This window comes from Haliotis rufescens, unplaced genomic scaffold (genome assembly GCF_023055435.1).
Source record: "Haliotis rufescens isolate VD_foot unplaced genomic scaffold, xgHalRufe1.0.p SCAF_12, whole genome shotgun sequence".
NCBI lineage: Eukaryota > Metazoa > Mollusca > Gastropoda > Lepetellida > Haliotidae > Haliotis > Haliotis rufescens.
The window spans coordinates 42,516,537-42,538,000 of record NW_025963802.1 but is presented as its reverse complement, the minus strand read 5'-3'; the positions used below and the strand labels follow the sequence as shown (position 1 = coordinate 42,538,000).

Below are 21,464 nucleotides of genomic sequence, written 5' to 3'. Positions count from 1 at the left end.
TAAAGTCCAGTAACGATATTGCTTTGTTTGCCCCAACTAAAAGTATGAGAATTACATGTACAAAAATGGATTTGCTTTTTTCCCTCTTAAACGAAGGCCACACAGTTTCATAAAAGGAATAATTAGCACACCGTTTTGATGACAACCCAGTGGAAATAAATGTCAATCGCGCACAAATTTTATGTTTGCATGCTAACTTTAAGCAATAAACATTAGCTCACAGTTGTCATTCTGGAGCCTCCTGGCCAGGCATGCTCATGATTCGATGATCATACGTACAAAGGTGATTGACATGTATGTTATGCACAAGAACTACCCCCTTGTTTACTAAAACGAAAAGAATAAATTGATGAATTAAATATGTTCAATCCCCCTGTCAATTATTCAACACTCCATCATTAAATCTATGATGCAAATTTATTTGATACATGATTCTTCATAATCACAATAGTCATTCATAGTTTCTGCAGCAGCAGATGAAGGGTCTATATTTGTTTTAATGTTCCAACTAAGGAAACTTCAAATTCAACTATCATTCACAACATTTGACTACTGAAAACATAAAGTTCACATTGCATAAGTTCATTATTCCTGTGAACATAGCTAACATATATTACATGTACTCATGAGTCTCTATTATATCTTTAAGTTTTCTGCAGCAGCAGATTCAAGTCCATAACTATACTCTTCTTTCGGGATCAGTCCAACAATTTTACAAAATACAACACTATATATACAGGTTCAATTTTATTTGGATCTATTCACAAAGAGACCGCGCCCGTGGTCTTGTGGTAGAGCGTCCGCCAGGAAAGCGGAAGGTCCGGGGTTCGATCGCCGACCGCATCATACCAAAAGACGTTTAAAGATGGTACTTGTTGTTACCCTGTCTGGCGCTCGGCATTAAGGGGCTAAACAAGGACTGGTCGGCTCGGAGTCGGAATACTGTGTCTGAGTGGGGTACTCGTGTTTAACTGCGGCATGGTATCTCAGTTAGCTACCACTTTAAATCGGCATCAGTCCGGACTAGTACAAACAGCCACACACACACACGTGCATGCACGTCGCTATATAAGGGTAATAATTTTGGACGCGACGTTAAACCGCACCTCACCTATTCACAAAGGTGTGTAGGCCAGCGGCCCATATCACATAGTGTCACAACAGAGAGTGTCATTTTGTTCTGTCACAGCTCTTCTTAGTTTTGTAGACTAATATACATACATTGCAAGATTCATTAACATATCTTCATTTTTACTGGACATGAGCGTATTAAACTTATTTATAAAAGGATTGACACATAATTGTGCTGGTATATAACAGATCCTGATAGATCGATATATACCACAAACAAAGACAATATGGTACTGATCTTCTACATACAATCTGTTACACAGTAAACATAGTATACTTTCTCACATCTTGGTTGTTTGCAGTTTCGTCCGGTTCAATTCTTAACACTAGGGAACTACATCTTAGTTTTGCAAGCAGTTTCTAAACCAAGAGATACTGATTACATTTAGATACATTTCTAGACCAAATGACATTGTATACAAAGATCAACTATACGTTTTTATATACAGATTCATCATACATCTCATGTCCTATACACCCATGTTTCTTTACAATCACTTCATTCTACCTGCGGCCGCAGATAATGGCTCCATGACTAAACTTAGCTGTTTTTTGTTCTATCATGGGATGCCCATCACTGAATGTATGACTAAATGCTACAATTAATAATTCTGTTCACTATACACGATATTTAAATACATGACCACAGCCAATACATGCATGGTTCTTCATAATCACCTTAACTTTCTACAGCAGCAGATTAAGGCTCTATGCCCAAAGCTGTTTTCAGTTCTATCATGGGATATTGAGTGCCCTGTGTTGAATGAAGTTAACTATACACGATGATTAAATACACGACCACAGCCAATACATCTATGGTTCTTCATAATCACTTCAAATTGTCTGCAGCAGCAGAATTAAGGCCATAACTGTATTCATCATCTGTGATCAGAGGCTCATTAAACAGTCCATCACTGACTGTATGGTCCATCTTTACACTGTCAATAAAGTCTAGTATGTACAACATCAATATCCATTTGAACATGGCTAAAAATTAATGGCTCTTAATAACAAGATTTTAATTTGACTTACAAAACTGGGGGTCCCTTGAACCACCAGTAATTAAGTTGAAGGGTCCTTACAGGAAATATGAGGGTCCTTTAAAGTAACGAAATTATGTAGTCAGTGTACTTTACTGTAAGATTTGATAATTAACTAAACTACAGATATTTTGTATAATCTTCAAAAAATAAACGCAAAACGGATATTCTTGGCCATAAAAGCAAATTTAGCGGACCAAGAGGTGCAAAATGAAGAGGTTTCATGTAATATAGTGACAGTGACAAATATCCCGGATCAAAATGGTCACAACAAGGACATGCAAACCATTAGTCGGGAAACACTACAATTCTAAAAACGCACCCAGTGCATTAACAAAAGGACCACTGCACTTTTCATGTTTTTGTCACAATCACTTCGTACTACTGAAGGTCTATGTAAACATTTTTTTCAAGCAGAAAAAAACATAACATGCATATTGATCCCTATCTATTACTGCCCCTACCCATTTTGATATCACATCTGATTTCTCACATGGTAATCTGAATGAAACAGCTGGTTTGATGGCCGCATCACCGCAGGAGCAAATATTCATACACTAGTACTTTTTTCAGTCATTGTCGGTAGTCATATTTAAATAATTATATCTACAATTACAGGTTACAAAACGCAAAGTTGCAGTCGCTACAACATTCAAAGGATGTGTATCAATACATTTTGTGCAGAAACACGATAGAAATCTACAAAGAGCATTTATTTTATGTTTTTGAGACAACAGAGAGATTGGAATTGGACACTGACGTCAAATCTTTTGCGTCACAATGAGCGAATGCCCGTTCGGTTCAAAATACAATTTAGCGCGGTTAAATCTACAGGTAACCTAGCTCCAAATTGAATACACAGTATGTTTATCTCCTCAATATGCACAAAATTCAACAGTGAAAAGGACATAAAAAAGCATGACTATGACAGCTACTCCCTTGTCAGTTCAGTTGCCAAAGTTGCCTAAAACAATTTTAGCTTATACGACCTGGCCCGTTTATCTGGACATGACGGACACATTTAAATGAAGTCACCAATTGTTTTGTATTTGTTCTGAGAGCAATCTTATCTTTTTTAGTTTTCAATAGTGACAAAAGTGACAAAGGGGTTTATTATCTTACAGCATAGTAAATACAGACCTTTTAATTGTGGATTTGTACCTCTTCCCAACCACAAACAGTCACAAACTGCACACAAAAAAAATAATTTTTGAATATTTTTATCATATTCATTTCGACAGCCTAATCTGTAAACCAAGTTATTAAAGAAAATGGCCTGAACACATTTTGTACAGCAAAAAAACATAAAGAACATTGTCTTATCTCAGTATTGCTAATGCAATATTGTAGATAGTTTGGTTGGTTGTCTCAATTCTTCCTTTCTATTATCAAATGTTTTGTATAAACACACGTCTTAAAATACCGTATTCGACGTAAAAAGCGTCCAGGGCCATCTCAAAATTAGAAATAGGGGACGCTATAATTATTAGAATATAATTTTGGTGAGAAAAAAACAGAGTTGAAAGATTGTAAATTTCGTAGTTTATGCTGACAAAAGAAAAGTCTCTGCGTATTATACACAACAGACATATTTTCAAGAATATAACACACGAGTGAGTATCATACACGAATAAAAAAGTCTTGTGTACATTGATCAATCGGAAGGGGTGCTAATTGGGATGGTTCGCTAGCCAATATATTAGCAAATATCGCCGTGGGCGCTTATTAGAGAGGGGCGCTTATTACGTCGAATATGGTAGTTTTAAATATTCTATTGTACCCCTTGTACTTGAGATGCACTCATGTTAGAATCAAAATGCTTCACAACAAGGCTGTGTGATATACCATGTATGAATGTCATGTACATACAAGTAGACAGATCTTCTGTGATGGGAGTTGTCAGTCAACTCCAAACCCACTGCTTTGTTCAACCTGATACAGATGTGCCAGTTGCCCCCAGATCCTCCTCTGTGACACCCTGGTCTGCCAGCTCCTCCTGGACTCTTCTCAAGTAATCCGGGTCTGGGTAGCCATGACTGAATAGAAACATAGACAGTAAAAACACATAACAACTTCTATCCAATAGCTCATCCAATACATTTGTGATGCCTGGCTTCCATTGTCACTTTGTTAATGAGGCCCGTTGCAAAGTAAATATTCCATGAAATATCATAACCTCTGCATACTAGTGGCTTTCACCAGATGCCTAATGACCTCGTGTTAATTTCAGGGCCAGTACGTCGACGGTCCTGTGTGTTTTTAAATCACACCCCTTAATTGTTCACGCATGATTTAATTCTCAAACCAAAGCAACAGAGCTCCGTACAGTGAAGCCAATAACCAAGCGCTGCGTCACTTCATTCATGTCTTAGAATGCTTGTGAAGACTGGATTGATAAACAAAGCCTAGATTACAATATATGTGCCTCAGTCATGTGAAGCCAATGCCTTCTCCCAGCACCAGCCCATCAAAATATTGCATATGTTATCCTGCAACGTGAGAAGTTGATTCCATTTGCGTATTCATCCTTTGTTTCTATTAGATGCATGGTTCCTGCTGTTGTAAGTGAAGCCCTACTGGCACTTGATGTGTAAAGCTGTATTGTCATGCATCTCACTGTCACAGTTGTAGTAGCATATCTACATCATTCTGCAAATCAATATGTAAAGCGCATTGCAATGCTTCCATTCGGCCCATCTGGCCTTATGTCAATAATAAGTGTGTTTGTTAACAAAGAAGAGAAAATCCGGTCAGGTGTAGCCTACACAAGCAGTGTGGTCACTGGAGCAAAATCTCACCTCGTGGAATAAGGTGAGGAGAGCAGAGTGAGCTCGGGGTTATCGGCTATTGCACGTACAACATGTTTCAGAACGTTCGACGTACTTGCCCTTTAAGAGTATGGTACTTTCAGGCATATTACTCATGTCCCTTTTCCTTCATATGTCATGTTGAATATTCAAGTTAAGCAATACCTGAGTATTGTCAGTTAGACACTAATATGAAATGGATGGTGTAGATATATGTTAAAGACATCACTTCAAATATATGACCAAAAGACGCACATAGATTTATAGAAACTTTCACTTATTAATCTGATATTGAGGCCACTCAGTTGCACTCAGCTACAAAAGCGGTTTTGAGTCTCTGATAATAGTACAGTGACTTACTTTGTTGGACCACCACTTGTACTTGTCTTGTGGTGTATTTCATTCCATGTGATGCAGCTATCCCTGCCCATGGTAACAGACCTGCCGATGGTGAATGTTAGACGTCTTTTCCAAGCCACCTTCAGCAGAGACAGGACCTTCTGTCCTTCTGCATTGTTTGGTAGGTAAGCTGTACGGGTAAAGCCCCTATACCACTGTCCTGGATCTGGATGTTCTTCCTGAAGAAAAATGAGCTACCTTCAATTTTACATCAAACAATTGGTAGATTTAGTATACAGCCCAAGTTAAATTAGCTGATATTTCTCAACACCATCAATAGACAATTATCATGAACTTAAGAATTTAAATTAAGGAGTTCCATTATAAGCTTAGTAGCATTTATCAACTATGATGAGTCAACTACAAAAGAAATGTTTGGTCCATGACATGAAAACTGACCCCTTCTGGCATGGTTACCCTTTACCCTTTTTGTGTACACTTTGTGTCATCATTGATTTGCAGTGTTCCATTTATATCGTTCCAACCATTTTTTTGCCTTTTATGCCCAATATTTCGCTAGCAAATGGAGACTGATTATTCTTTGGCATTCACATTTTACTGTTCTATTATACTTGCGGTTGTGTGGCTGTCAACATATCAGAACTTTATTATAATACATGGCCTTGAAATTACTTAGAACATTATGTTTGCAAAAAACTCAAAATATGCAGCCAAATGTCAGATTCCAAACTTAATACTGGTCTTTGACTATTTGTACTTATAATCACAAATCAAATATGATTGAATTGACAATTTACAAACCGTCTGGTGGCCATCATTGAAAGCATATGTGATGATGATGGTGCCACATCCTTTATATCCCGGAAGATCAAAGTAATCAACTCTGTCTCTCATTGTTCCAGGCGGCATGTTTCCTGTGATCTCCCCACACTTCATCTTGCACACTGGACAAACTGCCTTGATTTTGAAAGCATTGTCAACACACTGTTTACAGAACTGATGTCCACATTTCAGCTTCACTGGATCAGTCATTGGAGATAAGCAAATGACACAGTCTTCCCCTCCTTGCACCTCCGTCTCTTTACTGGTGATTGCTGTAGCCGCAAGACCACATGAGATAAGGTACTGTTGCAACCTCTGCATCAGCCCATCTACCACATGTTGCTGGTTGTCTACAATTTGGACATGCAATGTTGGCTTTTTCTCATCTTGATCCAGTTTTATCAGCTGATCAACTGTTGTTTCAATAAACGTGATGTCCACATTCCTATGAGCTGGAAACACACATGCACTGAGAAACTATGCGAAACTATAACAAAAATAAAACTATAGTTATCATTGTTTATTATTCTTATAATACTACCTTTATTACATCAGTGCTATAAATTCTGTATTTTCGAATCCATCACACTATAAAATCTTTAGGTTTTCAAAAGAAGTAACCCTTCATTATTACCCTTCATTATTACCTATCCATAATAAGTTTTGCAAGTACCGGTAATAGTACCTTGTTACCAAGGTCTCGTGCTCAGGTCCAAAGCAGGAAATCCTGTTTGAATTATTCACAATGATAACTATTGTTGACAGTTCCGATGAATACATAAACTCTATCACATCAGTGCCAGAATATACCCAAGGGTATAAAGTGTTCTGACATCAAGTAAAACCCTGGATAGTTAACTTGTAGCTGCAGAAATTGGGGAGGGCTACAGGGTGATGATGGCACGTGCTGCCAACTGGTCAGAGGCTTTAGATGCTCTGCAAGTCTGACTGAATGTCCCTTAGATAGAATGAGGTAAACAATGTTGAATTTCCATTGACTCGCTGCTACCTGCTCCACAGACATTGCCTACATGAGGCAAGACTAGTGGATACGGCCCTAATATATAAAATAGGTTTTGAACACTGAAGCAGCCAATTCCGCAAATTGAAATTCTTGAGATGGTTGTCTTGAGTCAACTCACTAGTGTTGCTTTAGATATGTCCTTATCTGATGCCAGCTTTTCCGAGAACTATTGAAGGAGCAACAGGATTGCATGCCTGATACTCGGCAGAAATGGAGTCGATACTGATAAAACAGCGACAGGCTGGGAAAGCTGGGGGACGCTGCCAGGTGTCATGGATCGCCCCCTGCAAGATATTGCCAGCCTCGATAGTCTGAACTGCCGATAGCTATCAGTTTAGTGGTGAATTGTTTACGTTTTAGGGATTTAAGAAGGGGAGCAGCATAACCTCTAACTTCGGAGTGAGTTGGGTTTAACACCGCTTTTAACAGTATTCCTGTTATAGCCAGTTAATGTGGGAGGAAAGCCCAAAGTGATGCAGGTCTCAGACGTTTACCACTTTGGTGAAACCCACAAGCACGAGTATGGTGCTGGCAAACCTAGAAACATAATCAGGGCGAACCGTGATTCGAACCCACAATCATGGGTTTCTGGCATGCCCAAGGGACGCAACTGTGCACAGCGAATCGCGGCGCATAAGACGACTGGGCCACCCGTGCCCCCTACAGTAACAACAATCTGAAATATTTATTCTATTATCACACTATTGGTATTGATGTTTGTCCATGTACATAGAGAATAACCAGTCCATAACCAGATAGAATAATCATGGGATTAAAATCTGTTCTTCAGTTCAGATTTGTTGACCGATATTTCTGGTGTTGCACGCTCCATGTGATCAGCTGTGTTTTTAGGTGGGGAAAAACATTGTGTCCATGTAAAATTTGAGTTAATTAAAAATGTAAATAAATTTTGTGAGCCATGCCTTACTACACGCTATGACCGAGTTAGCGCTATATTAAAAGGCGCAATAGCGAGGGAACACTGTACTTAGTGTTACGTGTTGTCTTAGCTCAAAAATGTCAAAAATATACCTGCAAAGGTAATCTAGTATTGTCTAATGTCTAAAGGGTTATTTGAATTACACATACCTGATTTACTAGGTGGTTTTGTCAATATCAAATTTGCCAACTTGTTTTTCACACAACTGTCAAGTGCTTTTTTTAGACATTTTGAAATGTCTTCATTGTTTGTAAATGAAGAGATGATTGCAAAGATCACATGTTTCTGTGGCAGAGATCCTCCAGGCCCTTCAGCTATGTCACCCCATAATTTGGTCATTCCGTGAGCTTTATCTCTACCTTTCCTGTAGGATTCCCCTCCAGCATCATTCATCAGCTTATGCAGGGGGCTTGTTGTGCTGAAACGATGGTCTTCCCAGGACAGGATAGCATCTGCATCAATTTTCAAGATATCATCTTTTACAACTCTCAGAGAGACACTTCCACTTTTTCCCAGCCAATGGGCAACAGCATTGTTATCTTTCTCCTTGTGTTCTCCTGGGGTTACTTCTAAGGTTGTAACTGATGCCGATGTGTTGGAGTCAAGGCATTTCATGATAAATGCTCTGTCTTTGGTCAGATTCTCCGTCTTGCCTGGTTGGCTCCAGGTGTTCTGCAGTCCCGTCTGGATGATGGTCACCATGGTCTCACTGATGTCAACAAAGTGGACCTCCTTCAGAGATCCTCTTTCAACAACTGTGTCGAAGCTCTTCAAGGCACGGACATACATCTTGGCACATGCATCCTTAGGAACTGCAAAAATTGCTGAAAACATGAAAGTTGAAGTTAAATGACAGAAACCTATGAAAAGAAAATAGATCTTGGCTGTGTCACACTTACATGCCAACTATTGAACTACATTTTCTATCTTAATATCTTTTAAATTATTTAAAGTTGCGGTGTCAGTGAGTTAATCTAGTCTTTGTATTTAAAATGTGTAATTATAAACTGAACCTGAAAGAATTTGTTGAGTCACAAAAAAACTGTATTTCTCTTTTACTTTGTATATATTCTGGTATGGTCCTGCTTCTTGACATCGTGCACATTGCAAATATTGATCTGGTTGCACATAAATAGAGTACTGGTATATTATGTGAAACATCAGAAATAGTAGTATAGGTAATGATGGTTCTGGACCACTTCCACTGGAGCAAAATTTATATACCTATACCACCACTACAGGGGATTTTTTTATGTGTAAATGATCATGCGATTCAACGATAGTCATAATCATCAATATTAATTAATAATGAATAAAATTTACTATAGCCTACGAGGATATTGGAAAGATATAGGCGCAATAAACAAATTAGCCACCGCGGCTAAGGTATCTAAAGATGTAGCTAAGGATTGGTTAAAGAAACAAGCAATATGGCAAATATATTTACCAGCACCACGTTATATACCGAGGAAGAAGTTTAATATTTTCACAACGAATGAAGTTCATCAGGCTGACCTCTTGTTTCTTCCCCGTGATAAGGTAAGACGCAAGGCTTATAAATACGCTTTAACCGTAGTGGATGTGGCTAGTCGATACAAAGAGGCTGAGCCATTAACCTCGAAGGATTCAACAGAAGTAGCTTATGCACTGAGCCGCATATATAAACGCGGACTACTAAAATGGCCTAAGCTATTTCAAGTAGATCCCGGTCGCGAGTTTATGGGATCGGTAACTAAACTGTTAACAAAGCACGATGTCGAAATCAGGCATGGTGAAAAAGAGGCCCATCGTAGTCAGGCTATCGTTGAAAGATTTAACCGGACATTAGCGGAATGTTTGTTTGGCTATGGGATCGAAATGAAATCGGAACGATTGAGATCAACCGAATGGGTGACACGATTATCAGCTGTTGTATCGGCCCTGAATAATGAAGTAACGAGATTAATCGGTAAGAAACCATCCGATGCCATTAAGATGAATTATGTGACTTCCGAATCTTCAGCACCGAGGAGAGGCAAAGAACAAAACTTCCTGATAGAGTAAGCGTAAGATATTTATACCAGCCCGGTGAACTCAAAGGAGGCCTACGTCGCGCAACCGATCCGATTTGGTCCCTTAAGACATATAACATTAGTCGATTGGTTATGAAAGCAGGAGAGCCTATTCTTTATTATCTTCAAGATGTACCAGGCAGGGCATTTGTACGAGAAGAGTTGCTCATAGTTCCCGACGATACAGTATTACCACCCTAAATAACCATAAGCATAGGTAGTTACACCATCCTTATCAATCCATCTCTTTGTATCTAAGGGGGATAATGATGTCTTGTTCATTCTTAATCCATATATCCTATGATTGTAACTTCTTAAAGAGTTCATCTCATATTTGAACGTTCTACCGTTGAATAATGCTTCTTTATACTGTTCGTGTTTGATATGCTTTTTTACCACATACTTCTTAACACCCGTAGGTTTTCTTATCTCTCCATTATCAGACTTCTTTATAGAAATACATCTTAGGTCCGACATACTCTGCTATAGGAGTCCCAGCACATTCATCCTTCATCTTACCTAACACCTTTTTTATTTACCATGCTGTGCAGTGGATAATCTTTAGGGTAATCACTCGTGTCGTACATGTACATAACTATTTTTTCTGCCATATCTTTATACACATCCTCGCTGGCTATCTGTGTTCAGCTTTATATGGGGCTCCATCCAAGGACTTTGATCAAACTTTAGAACTCTTTGTATTTTCTTAAGTTTCATACCTAACGATAGATATAACTGGAGATTTCTGTAGTGAACTATACATTTTGTCTTATCCATCAAATTTGGTACGAGTTTTTCTACTTTAGCTTACTTTGTATTACCCATCAAGGAGCGTTGATATTCTGACATCCAATCTTTATCCAAGTTACATTCACAGGTAATCTAGGAGATTTAAGCGATGTTGATGTTAGTAGACTCCTTAAAAACACTTCGTACAATCTTACTCTCAACGATGATAATAAATGGACTATGATCGAAACAAACATCGAGTGGCTATTGAATATCGTCATTACCCCACCGTATGTGATGATGGGTAAGGCACATAATTTAACTAAGATAATAAATAGTGGCATCGTACTCGGGGCTTATATCCCATCAAAACGAAAAGGTGTGGTAGTCTCTCCCCTCCCAAAAAAACCCAGGTCATATGTTATTTAGTCGTCCGGCAGAAAAAATGTTAGTTTAGATTTGGTTACTGAATTCAATGATATTAAACAGAACTTGAGTGCAATACCTAATCTTTCTACACTTATTATTGAAGTCTTGTTCGGAGATGCACCGGAAGATGCCTTCGAAATATTACCAGGTCTATCGATTAAATGGCTAAAGAAACCTCAACGTCAACGTTGCAGTATTATTCATATTGGAGCATCACCCGTTACCACCCTTGAGGGTGTCCAAATTATTAAAAGTGGTAGTATTTCTCTTACTAAGATATTCATGCCGTATAATATTCATTTGATAAGGTTGATGTATACTCTCAAAACATTTAAGCAAGACCAATTAAAGACTATTATATGAACGTAATATACACTATGAGTTTGATGAAGTATCTGAAAAGATGGATACTGTTGATGGATTTAGATTACATCAAATAAGCGACATAAAACATCGAATAGATAAGGAGAGGGGGCTGATACTTGGATTGTATAAAAAGTATCGCAGAGCCATAAATGCTCTCGACGGAGTTGACACCGCGCTTGTAACGGCTAGCATGGGACTCGGTGTAGCTGGTGTTGGATTATTATCAACTATAATCGCCGCGCCTATCGTACTTGGCATGGAAATAGCGTCTGGAGTCTCAGGTATAGTAGGAATAGCGATAAAATTCATTTCTCATAAGTTACAAAAGAAAGCATTAAAACACGATAATATTCGGATAATCGCCAAAGCAAAGTTGAACAGTATTGAGGATCATATTTCAACAGCAATGGCTGATTGTAAGATATCCGAAGAGGAGTTTCCTTTAGTGCTGTCGGAACTCACCAAATACAATGCAATGAAGCAGGAGATTCTAATTCTCATAAGACCAGTGGTATTAGCTAAGACGAGAAAAAAAAGTTTATAGAACAGGGGAGGCAACAAGCGGGTCAATTATTCCGTGCCAAAAACAAAGAACTGGTTGGAGATTAAAAAAAGATTGCTTACTATCGTTGGATCACATTTAGACAAATGCTTACATAAATATATAATAATGGAGAATTACAACCAAACAAAGGAAGAAATCGAAAAAGCTATCAAATGGAGAGAATTACCACAAGGTATATATTTTATCAGTGGTGTCAAACCAACCAAATACGGTTATCAATTGTTTCTTACCAATTTCCAAAAAAAGTATATAGTCTGGTCTCTTAGTAAAATGAACAGAGAACTTAATAAAAATGTTGAATATTGCTTTGTTCAAAATAATGGTATACGTATTAATAAAAATAATAAAGAATATTTTCATTACAATTTAGTCTCATCTGTACTAATGGCATCATTGATTGGCTCCAGGTAGTGGTGAGCTAGAGCCAATTTAACTTGATCTTCATGCGATCGTTGGATCGCATGATCATTTTTGCATAAAAAATTCCATCTGTAGTAGCAGTATTTGTATATAAATCTGACTCCAGTGGAAGTGGTCCAGAACCATCATTACCTATATACTCGGACCCCATGGTACCGCGGCATTTATCGTATCGCGGCATTTGTGATTTCCGATAGTTCACGCGGGACACGCCTCTTAGCGGCTGTCTATTAATGCAAATCAGTAACCAGGAAGTGCTCACTTCGTAAACAATTTCAATTTCCTCGCAATGTTCTGTCTGCTGTAAGTAAGGAGTTATTAATCCGTTGATACATATTTCTGGCATCTGTTGTAATATTGCCTTACCCCCATCTATCAATGGCCAACGATATAACCCGCAGTTCCCCAAGTAAACTTTCTCTATCGACCTGAACTAGATCATCTGCATATTCATGGCGACTAATGAGGTAACGGAAGTTACGTAGTCCGCACATTTTTTCCCGCTCGGTGCCCAGAATCTATTGGGAGATCATAAGGGCCATAATGCCAAAATTAAAAATACGTTCTTCACTAGTCACCAAAAGATAAATACACACTTTGGGCATACTAGGAGTGCTTTTTATATATTTATTGTTGACTTTTAACATTTTTCCATTTTGTGACAAATTATTGTCATCCAATCTTTTTTAAACAATCTTAAAATATCATTTCTGATATTTTGATGTTGACTTATATAAATATTTTTCTCTTACTTTTCGGTAAATATGCATTGAATACCTATTGCTGATAACACATTTAGAATTTTACTTGTGCTGTCTTTGCACTTGTCTGGACAAATCACTGATGTCTGGCATGATCATACCAAGTGGTTGGTAGAATTATGTCCTCTTTTTGTCCAATTCGGACCTCCATACACAACTTTTCTCTGTACCGCGATACGATGGAGTTCTCTACCTTGTCAAACAGAGCGCGAGGCCCGGCTTTTACTCGGAGCTACTGATGTAAATAATGAACTTTTATCAGTAAAATATGCATTGTTTGATCACATGAATGATATCTGATACAGAGAACACAAATAATCATAAAGGTTAGTGAGTGCATTTTGTTCCGTTTAGCGTACATGACAAGTACCGCGATACCCCGAGGTTGCAGGCTACTACTAAAAAATAGATGTCAAGTGAGAAGGTTTTGACCGTCAATGCAGATATACTGGTATTCAAAATGTGGCTTTGAAATCAAGGTTTACTCACCTGAAGATTTATTGTAAATCATTGCTAACAAGATCTGATCAGTACCATCAAATAACTGAACACATATCAGTCATGTAATATTAGACCTGACTGCAGTATTCAAAATTTGGATTATCTTAAAGTGCAAGTATCATGAAAAAATAGCAATAAAATTTTTCCTAACATCACTATGTAGCCCTGCTACATACACTACAATGGCCAAGAGAAAAAGTGTGAAAACAGCACTGTTAAGTTGAATCAAAGTACATATTTTGAGGTCTGTATTTCTAACAACCCAACCGAATCTTAAAAGCACGAACAAGAAGGCATGGCCTAATGTCCTGCTAGGCCTGTAAGCTGTTTGGGTGCTACAACCAGCCTGGTACAGAATATTCATGATGGTTTCATTAGTTGTGGGGAGACCTATGGTGTCTATACTGAACACTGATATGGATTCTACATATGTCAACCGATTGACTAGTGGCGGGCGCGTCAAGTAACCTTGATTTAACACAAATTATATAATATTAACATTGCAAGATATTTTCCTTTCAATTTTAGAATTTTGGGGGCGCAGGTTCCACCCCAGCTCAATATGTGCCATTCTAAAGAAAGAGATTGATTGATTGTTGTAGCCAGTTAGTGCTAATCTCACCTACTGCCACTTATGTCACATGCAACTGCAGGAGATTATTGCGTAAAGTATGCGTGCAGTCAGTCCAGGTATCATAAATCACTCAGCCATGTGAATAATCTAATGTAACATGTTAGCAACACGGATTTACTTAGTCTATGACATGTCACTTCATCTTTTATGTGCTATTTCAAGACACAAACGGGATACTGTGATTTGGAGGAAATAAACAAAGCAAACAAACTAATCTGTGTTTTGCAATCACTTGTCATCCATGTTTCCAAGATGGGAATCATCCTGATCATTTTCGTCACTATTGTCGGTCACAGGTAGGGGTTCAGTTGTACTTCTTTCGCACAAATCACCAATTCATCTTCTGAGAAACATTCACTGTCCATAATAACTCGTAAACTAGTGTCAATGTTTGTAATGCAAACAATAAACGCAACCGAAGAAATAGCATGTTTTGCACATAGTTTTCTCACCGAATATTGTGATGTAAATTGCCTGCTAGTGTCCGAACGGAGCAGTGGTCTTGTTCGATCAAGTGGGAGTGAGTGAGTTAATTTAAAGTCACACGATCAAGTGTGAAATGCTGGAGGTAGCCTGTGCGATCAAGCATGTTATTTTGGAGGTAGTTTCCCCCAATAGGACCATATATGGAGCCTGTGTATATAAAGGCTCCGCCTCCACCATATGTTTGTTTCAGCCTTTGAAATTGCTAAACAAGAAAAGAGTGCAAATTAACCTTAATTAAGAGCTGCTTTCGATGTTTTGAATACGCTATTTGCATTTACGATCTATCCAAATCTGCAAAGTTGTATATATACCCATGAGACTTGCACTTTAAACTTTTGCACAAAGGAAGTACACAAAACAGAAATTTATCAACTATAACTTAAAATATGTAAAATGTCATACTTGATATGTTTTACAGATAATTGGACCCGTGAAGATCTGGGGTAGAATAGGTCTTAAGCAACCCATGCTTGTCGTAAAAGGCGACTAACGGGATCGGATGGCTAGGCTCGCTGACTTGGTTGATGCATGTCATCGATCCCAATTGCGTGGATTGATGCTCATGATATTAATCACCGGATTGTCTGGTCCAGACTCGATTATTTACAGACCGCCGTCATATAGCTGGAATATTGCTGAGTGCGGTGTAAAACAACAAACCAACAGATAACTGCATCATAATAATGACTATAGTTCATGTGATTAAAAAAGAATCTATCTATCTATATATCTATCTTGATTACAGCTGACAGAAACACTAATTCTGCATAAATGTTGCAGCTATACAAATTCAAAATAAATGTTCATTTTGCAATGAAAAAAGTACAATTGCTCTTTGATATTTTGATCTTAATTGAGCTTTATGATTACAAGACTGATAAATGATGTGTTTATTGATATGAAACTTAATATTTTACTTTAGTTGTGGCCCACGTTCCTTTCAAGAATACATTGATCATTTTAAAATGCTTAATATTGACAATATTTTCCCTTTAACAAAATGAACCATTACGTGTAGCCACACAAATTGTGTTGTTATAGTTTAGTGTATCATTGACCATTGCTAGTACATTTGTATATACAATAAGATTATGACACAATGCAGTCTTAGGATATTATCCTGTTACATTTTGTTAAAACTGACTGTTTAAACATTTTGTTTCAAACTTAACCATTTTAGATGTTATTAGTCCATTATGAGTTGTTTTTGATAGAAATGTTTAATTGTATGTTAAACGTATTGTCAAGTTAGTGTGTTTGTGGCTTTATGCTGCATGCAGCAATATTCCAGCTGTATGACAGCGGCCTGTCAATAATCAAGTCAGACAAAACCAATCAATGACATAAGCAACGATCCAAACTGTAGGGGCCACTGCCACTGAGCCTGACCACCCAATCCATCAAGTCGCCCTCATTACCAACAGATTCTAAACTGGCATCTCATCAGGGGCATGTCAAGAGTCTAAGAAGAGTTGTAAACTGTGTTTGCCTTAATAATAGTGATGAATTTAGTGAACTCTTGAATGTGATGAGTGCTTGCATATGATTTGTCTATAAGTTGATGATAATTGTCAAAGAACACAATGCATAATGCAGGCTCTTTCTCACTGAAAAGGTCAAAGGTTCAAGTTGTGGACAAATTTGAAATATTGGTATGAAAAGCATTCCTCTTTCTTACACTAACATGTTTTTACTTCTGGCATGATCTAATACAAACTTCAAGAGAAAATCTAAGTTTTTACCCCATATTTATGCTGTTTTTATCGACATCTCCCAAGAAAATCCGCCTGGGGCAAAGACTTTCTCAAGTTCAAATAGTAGAAAAACTCTTTCTGAAAACCTCTAAATTCAGCCCTTTTTTGAAAGATTTTAACCTAACCCAAGCATTTTAGGTTATTATACGTCCCAAACAGGCCATTGTTGTACACAGTTTCATCATGCCTTGTAATGCTCTTTTCACAAATAATATGTACCCTTTTACACAATTTCAGTTGTTCCAGGACATAATATTGTCGGACAAATGGACACAGAGGACATATACATGTTTTACATCATGATTGTCAGAAAATATTGGTTGAGGAATATGAAGTTGTGGACCGGGGCATGTGGAAGAAATCGATAACACAATATTTTCTCATTTTTTAAATCTTAATTTTTTCAGCATCCAAATGAAAAATCATTGCCAGTACTTGTGATGGTCAAATTGATAGATTTGATAGAATTTTTAATTGTATGTTAAACGTATTGTCAAGTTTGTGTGTTTGTTGCTTAATGCTGCATGCAGCAATATAACCAGTAAATGACATGAGCAACGATCCAAACTGTAGGGGCACAAGGACATGCAATAAACCAAGCTACTGAGCCTGACCACCCAATCCATCAATTTTTATTCTGGCATGAGTTTTTACCCCATATTTGTGCTGTGTTTATCAACATCTCCCAAGAAAATCATCTTGGGACAAAGACTTTTTCAAGTTCAAATAGTAGAAAAACTCTTTCTGAAAACCTCTAAACTCAGCTCTTTTTGAGAGAGTTTAACCTTACCCAAGCATTTAGTGTTATTATACGTCCCAAACATGCCATTGTTGTACACAGTTTCATCATGCTTTGTTCTGCTCTATTCACAAATAATATGTACCCTTTCAGCCAAAAGGGCTCTCATCATACCTCATCTTTTCTCATTGGAAAAACAAGTTGTAGACTATAAGTTTAACTTACATGAACTTATTGATGGAAATGCAATGGTTTCAAAAGATCTGTTGACAGCTTCACAGAGACATCTGAGAATGGTGCAGCACAAATCCTCCAGGCAACTCTCCTTGTCGGTGTAGTTCCTCCACCTGGGACCAACTGCATGGAAAACCCACTTACATGGTAGCTTGCCTGAGTTTGTCACAGCAAGATCTGTTACTGGAATGTCTCCCCTCTGTAGAACAATGCTGTTCCCTTCATACTCCAGCTGCCGACCAGCTGCCCTTGCAATGCTTCGAGCAACACCTGCTATATGTGATAACTGTCCATTTGCCCCATTGACAATAACATCCAGTGCCAGACTTACTATGCTTTCCTTGTATACTTTCACAGTAAAACTTCGGCCTTCAGCTACTGCAGCACCTGATTCCATCACAAATGATATATCTCCATGTTGTTTTATGTCAGTTGCAAACCCCCTCTTACTACGAGAAGCTTCTTTTCCTTGGCCACACGGTAACATCATTCTTTCAACCTTCGGAATCTTTCAGCAACAAATACAAATAAAAAAGGAATTCAATATATCAAGCTTAAATATTTTATGACAATACTTCATGTAGCAAACCACAATAACTATTCTGTGTGTATTTCGTATTTATGAAAATATACTTTTATTAAAGAATTATGAAGTACATACATCAATATCAGATGTTGAACGATTTCTACACAAAAACAATTCACAACCTGTCCTCACAATTGGGTGTGGCATATCAATATGATACACATCCCTGGGTATTTTTACTTAGTCATCGGGTGTGTTTTGGGAATGTTACTGTCAGTGTAAAGTGGGAGAGCGTTAATTTGCTGAACAATATACATTGTATGGTATTATAAGGACGTATTGCCTGGTGAGAGGGTATGTGCACTTTGTCTCAATTGATATAAACCTTATCTTTACTGAGGGCATATTGTGACAGCGTATCATAGTCACCATGTGGTCGTCACATCCCAATTAACCTGGGTACATAAGTACATACAATAATTAGCATTCACCTGATGAAGGAGCAAGAAGTAGCTCTGAAACGTGACAAAGAAAAAAAGAAGTTGTTATCCATAAAAAGTGTCATGTATTCATGTTCTCCCAAATTCAAATGCCTATCAAAGACTTCAGTAGACTCACGAATGGCTCGTAAACAAGCACTTAGTAACAAGACTGAACTGATATAAAAAAAACTAAAATTTATTTAAATATGTTCTTAAACAATGAGAATAGCAATAACTGAGTAAACTCTTTTACGTTAAGTGGAGATGTTATTACAATATTGATCTATAATGATATGGTGAAATCACGGCACAGTATACGCATGGCTGGCGTTCAGAAGGTGGTGGACTTTCTCTCTTCAAAGAAACCTTTATCTCAGGTTCTCCACGTTGGTTGTTTATAGAAGGCATGTTGTCCTCCAGACCTGCCTCACTGGCGATGCATCATTAGGACATGCAGTGGGAAGATTTCAAATGTTGTCGTCCAGACCTGCCCTCACTGGCGATGCATCATAAGGACATGGAGTGGGAAGATTTCAAATGTTGTCCTCCAGACCTGCCCTCACTGGCGATGCATCATAAGGACATGGAGTGGGAAGATTTCAAATGTTGTCGTCCAGACCTGCCCTCACTGGCGATGCGTCATTAGGACATGGAGTGGGAAGATTTCAAATGTCGTCAAGACCTGCCCTCACTGGCGATGCATCATTAGGACATGGAGTAGGAAGATTTCAAATGTTGTCCTCCAGACCTGCCCTCACTGGCGATGCGTCATTAGGACATGGAGTGGGAAGATTTCAAATGTCGTCAAGACCTGCCCTCACTGGCGATGCATCATTAGGACATGGAGTAGGAAGATTTCAAATGTTGGTAGCCAGATATGCACTCACTGGAGGTGCATCATAATTTTATGGAGTGGGAAGATTTCAAATGTTGGCAGCCAGACCTGTACTCACTAGAGATGCTTCATATAATTATATGGAGTGGGAAGATTTCAAATGTTGGCGGCACTCGTGAAGAGCACCCTCCCCTTGGTGAGTGCTGGGTAACGCTTATAGCTCTTCCCCCCTCGTGGACCCGGGGTGGAATATGTCCTTTTTGAATTTTTTGAATTTATGACAGAAATGTTTGAATAAACATGAATATTGATTTTTGCACAACTTGATAAATTCCAAATTTGCCTAGATGCCAGTGCCAGAAGGCGGATTTATTGATCTTCGATTAATAATTCCGCTTGAGTAAAACTTCTTGGCATCCTTGGTGTCGCCTGTCGGAGACCCACAGGCACATGACATTGTTGACACTCCATGGTGGGTGGGGACCCAAGAGGGTGAATCAAAATAACTGCCAACATGGAACCCCCAATGAAAAAAACGTTCTCATGATTCACATGATGGTTTTGATACTGAGGATGATAGTCCACGGACTCCCCCTGTTACATTTGAAAACTGGCCTCGAGTTTTGATGATTTCTCCTTTGGACGACACTCCTCCAAAGCTTAATCCCTTTGCTATACAAGGCACAGCTGGTGATGTTGAAGATGCAAACAGATTATGCAGTGGATGTTTGCGACACAAGCAAGCAGTTAGTCTTCTCTCTATTAAGACCCTTGCTAATGTTCCTGTTGTTGTTTCCCCGCATAGGTCCCTGAACAGCAGTAAGGGAATTGTGCGCGACAGAGGCCGATTCCTCGCTGATATGACTTAGAATGACATTTTAGATGAACTAAGAAGCCAAAATGTAATTGCTGTCAAACGTTTTTCTTCCAAGAGAAATGGTGAGAAGGCTTCTGGAGGATCGTCTATTTTGGTGCGTCGAAGCACCATTCAGAGCCCTGTTCCGCTCAATACCCCTCTTCAGGCAGTTGCAGTTCGTGTTACGCTGCATATTGTGGTCACTTTGTGTTCACTTTATATTCCGCCATCATCTTCACTACGTGGCACTCGTGAAGAGCAACCTCCACGTGGTGAGTGCTGGATAGCGCTAATAGCTCTTCCCCTGTGTGGACCCGGGGTAGAATATGTCCACAGCACCCCATTGCTGGTCGTAAAAGGCGACCGAATTGGGCAACCTGTATGCCGTGGGTTGCGCCCCTGTGTCGGCGGAGGACGGTAGTCTGGTGGTTGAGGGCACTGGTTCCAGGAATAGCGTTTCTTTGCCCAATACACCACTTCGACCCTTACCTCGCCTAGACGGGTGGTAGAATTGGCCCGGTTCTATCAATCGGCTGGTCACACCAAGCCCCGTGCAATAACATTGTCTTGTACAAAATTGAACAAACTACGATATGTCAACAGTTGCAATTAATCTGTTTTCAACTTAGACAAATTCATTGAATTTATAATGGTTAATTGCAATGTGAAGTATATTTGTTTTACACATAAATGTTATATTTAATTGTATATTTTGGGGTTTTGGTCACTCAGTTCATTAAATTTCAATATGTTGAAAAAAATGAATACAAATCATTGCCTAGAGTCAAATATGCCCAGAAGGCGGTGACTCATGGGCCAATCCGGTAGATCTATTATTCTTGCATTAATACTTCTGCTTGAGTATACCGCCCAAGTATCCTTGGTGCTGTCAGTCGGAGACCCACTGGCGTATTGCATTGTCTTATTGATACTCCGTGGTGGGTGGGGAGCTGTGCCGATGAACCTCTATAC

The 21,464-nt window shown here is 38.6% G+C and overlaps 1 protein-coding gene across 1 annotated transcript in view; it reads right to left on the bottom strand.

Moving 5' to 3' along the window:
• Positions 1-3,907: 3,907 nt before the first annotated feature.
• LOC124119043 overlaps positions 3,908-21,464 on the bottom strand; it is a 35,324-nt gene continuing 17,767 nt past the window's right edge. The window contains exons 4-8 of the mRNA XM_048393703.1: positions 17,785-18,301; positions 8,274-8,948; positions 6,140-6,612; positions 5,339-5,556; positions 3,908-4,207 (exon numbers count right to left, since the gene is read on the bottom strand). Of these exons, the coding sequence (XP_048249660.1) occupies positions 4,099-4,207; positions 5,339-5,556; positions 6,140-6,612; positions 8,274-8,948; positions 17,785-18,301 (1,992 nt within the window). The 3' untranslated portion in view covers positions 3,908-4,098. The remainder of the gene's footprint in view (positions 4,208-5,338; positions 5,557-6,139; positions 6,613-8,273; positions 8,949-17,784; positions 18,302-21,464) is intronic.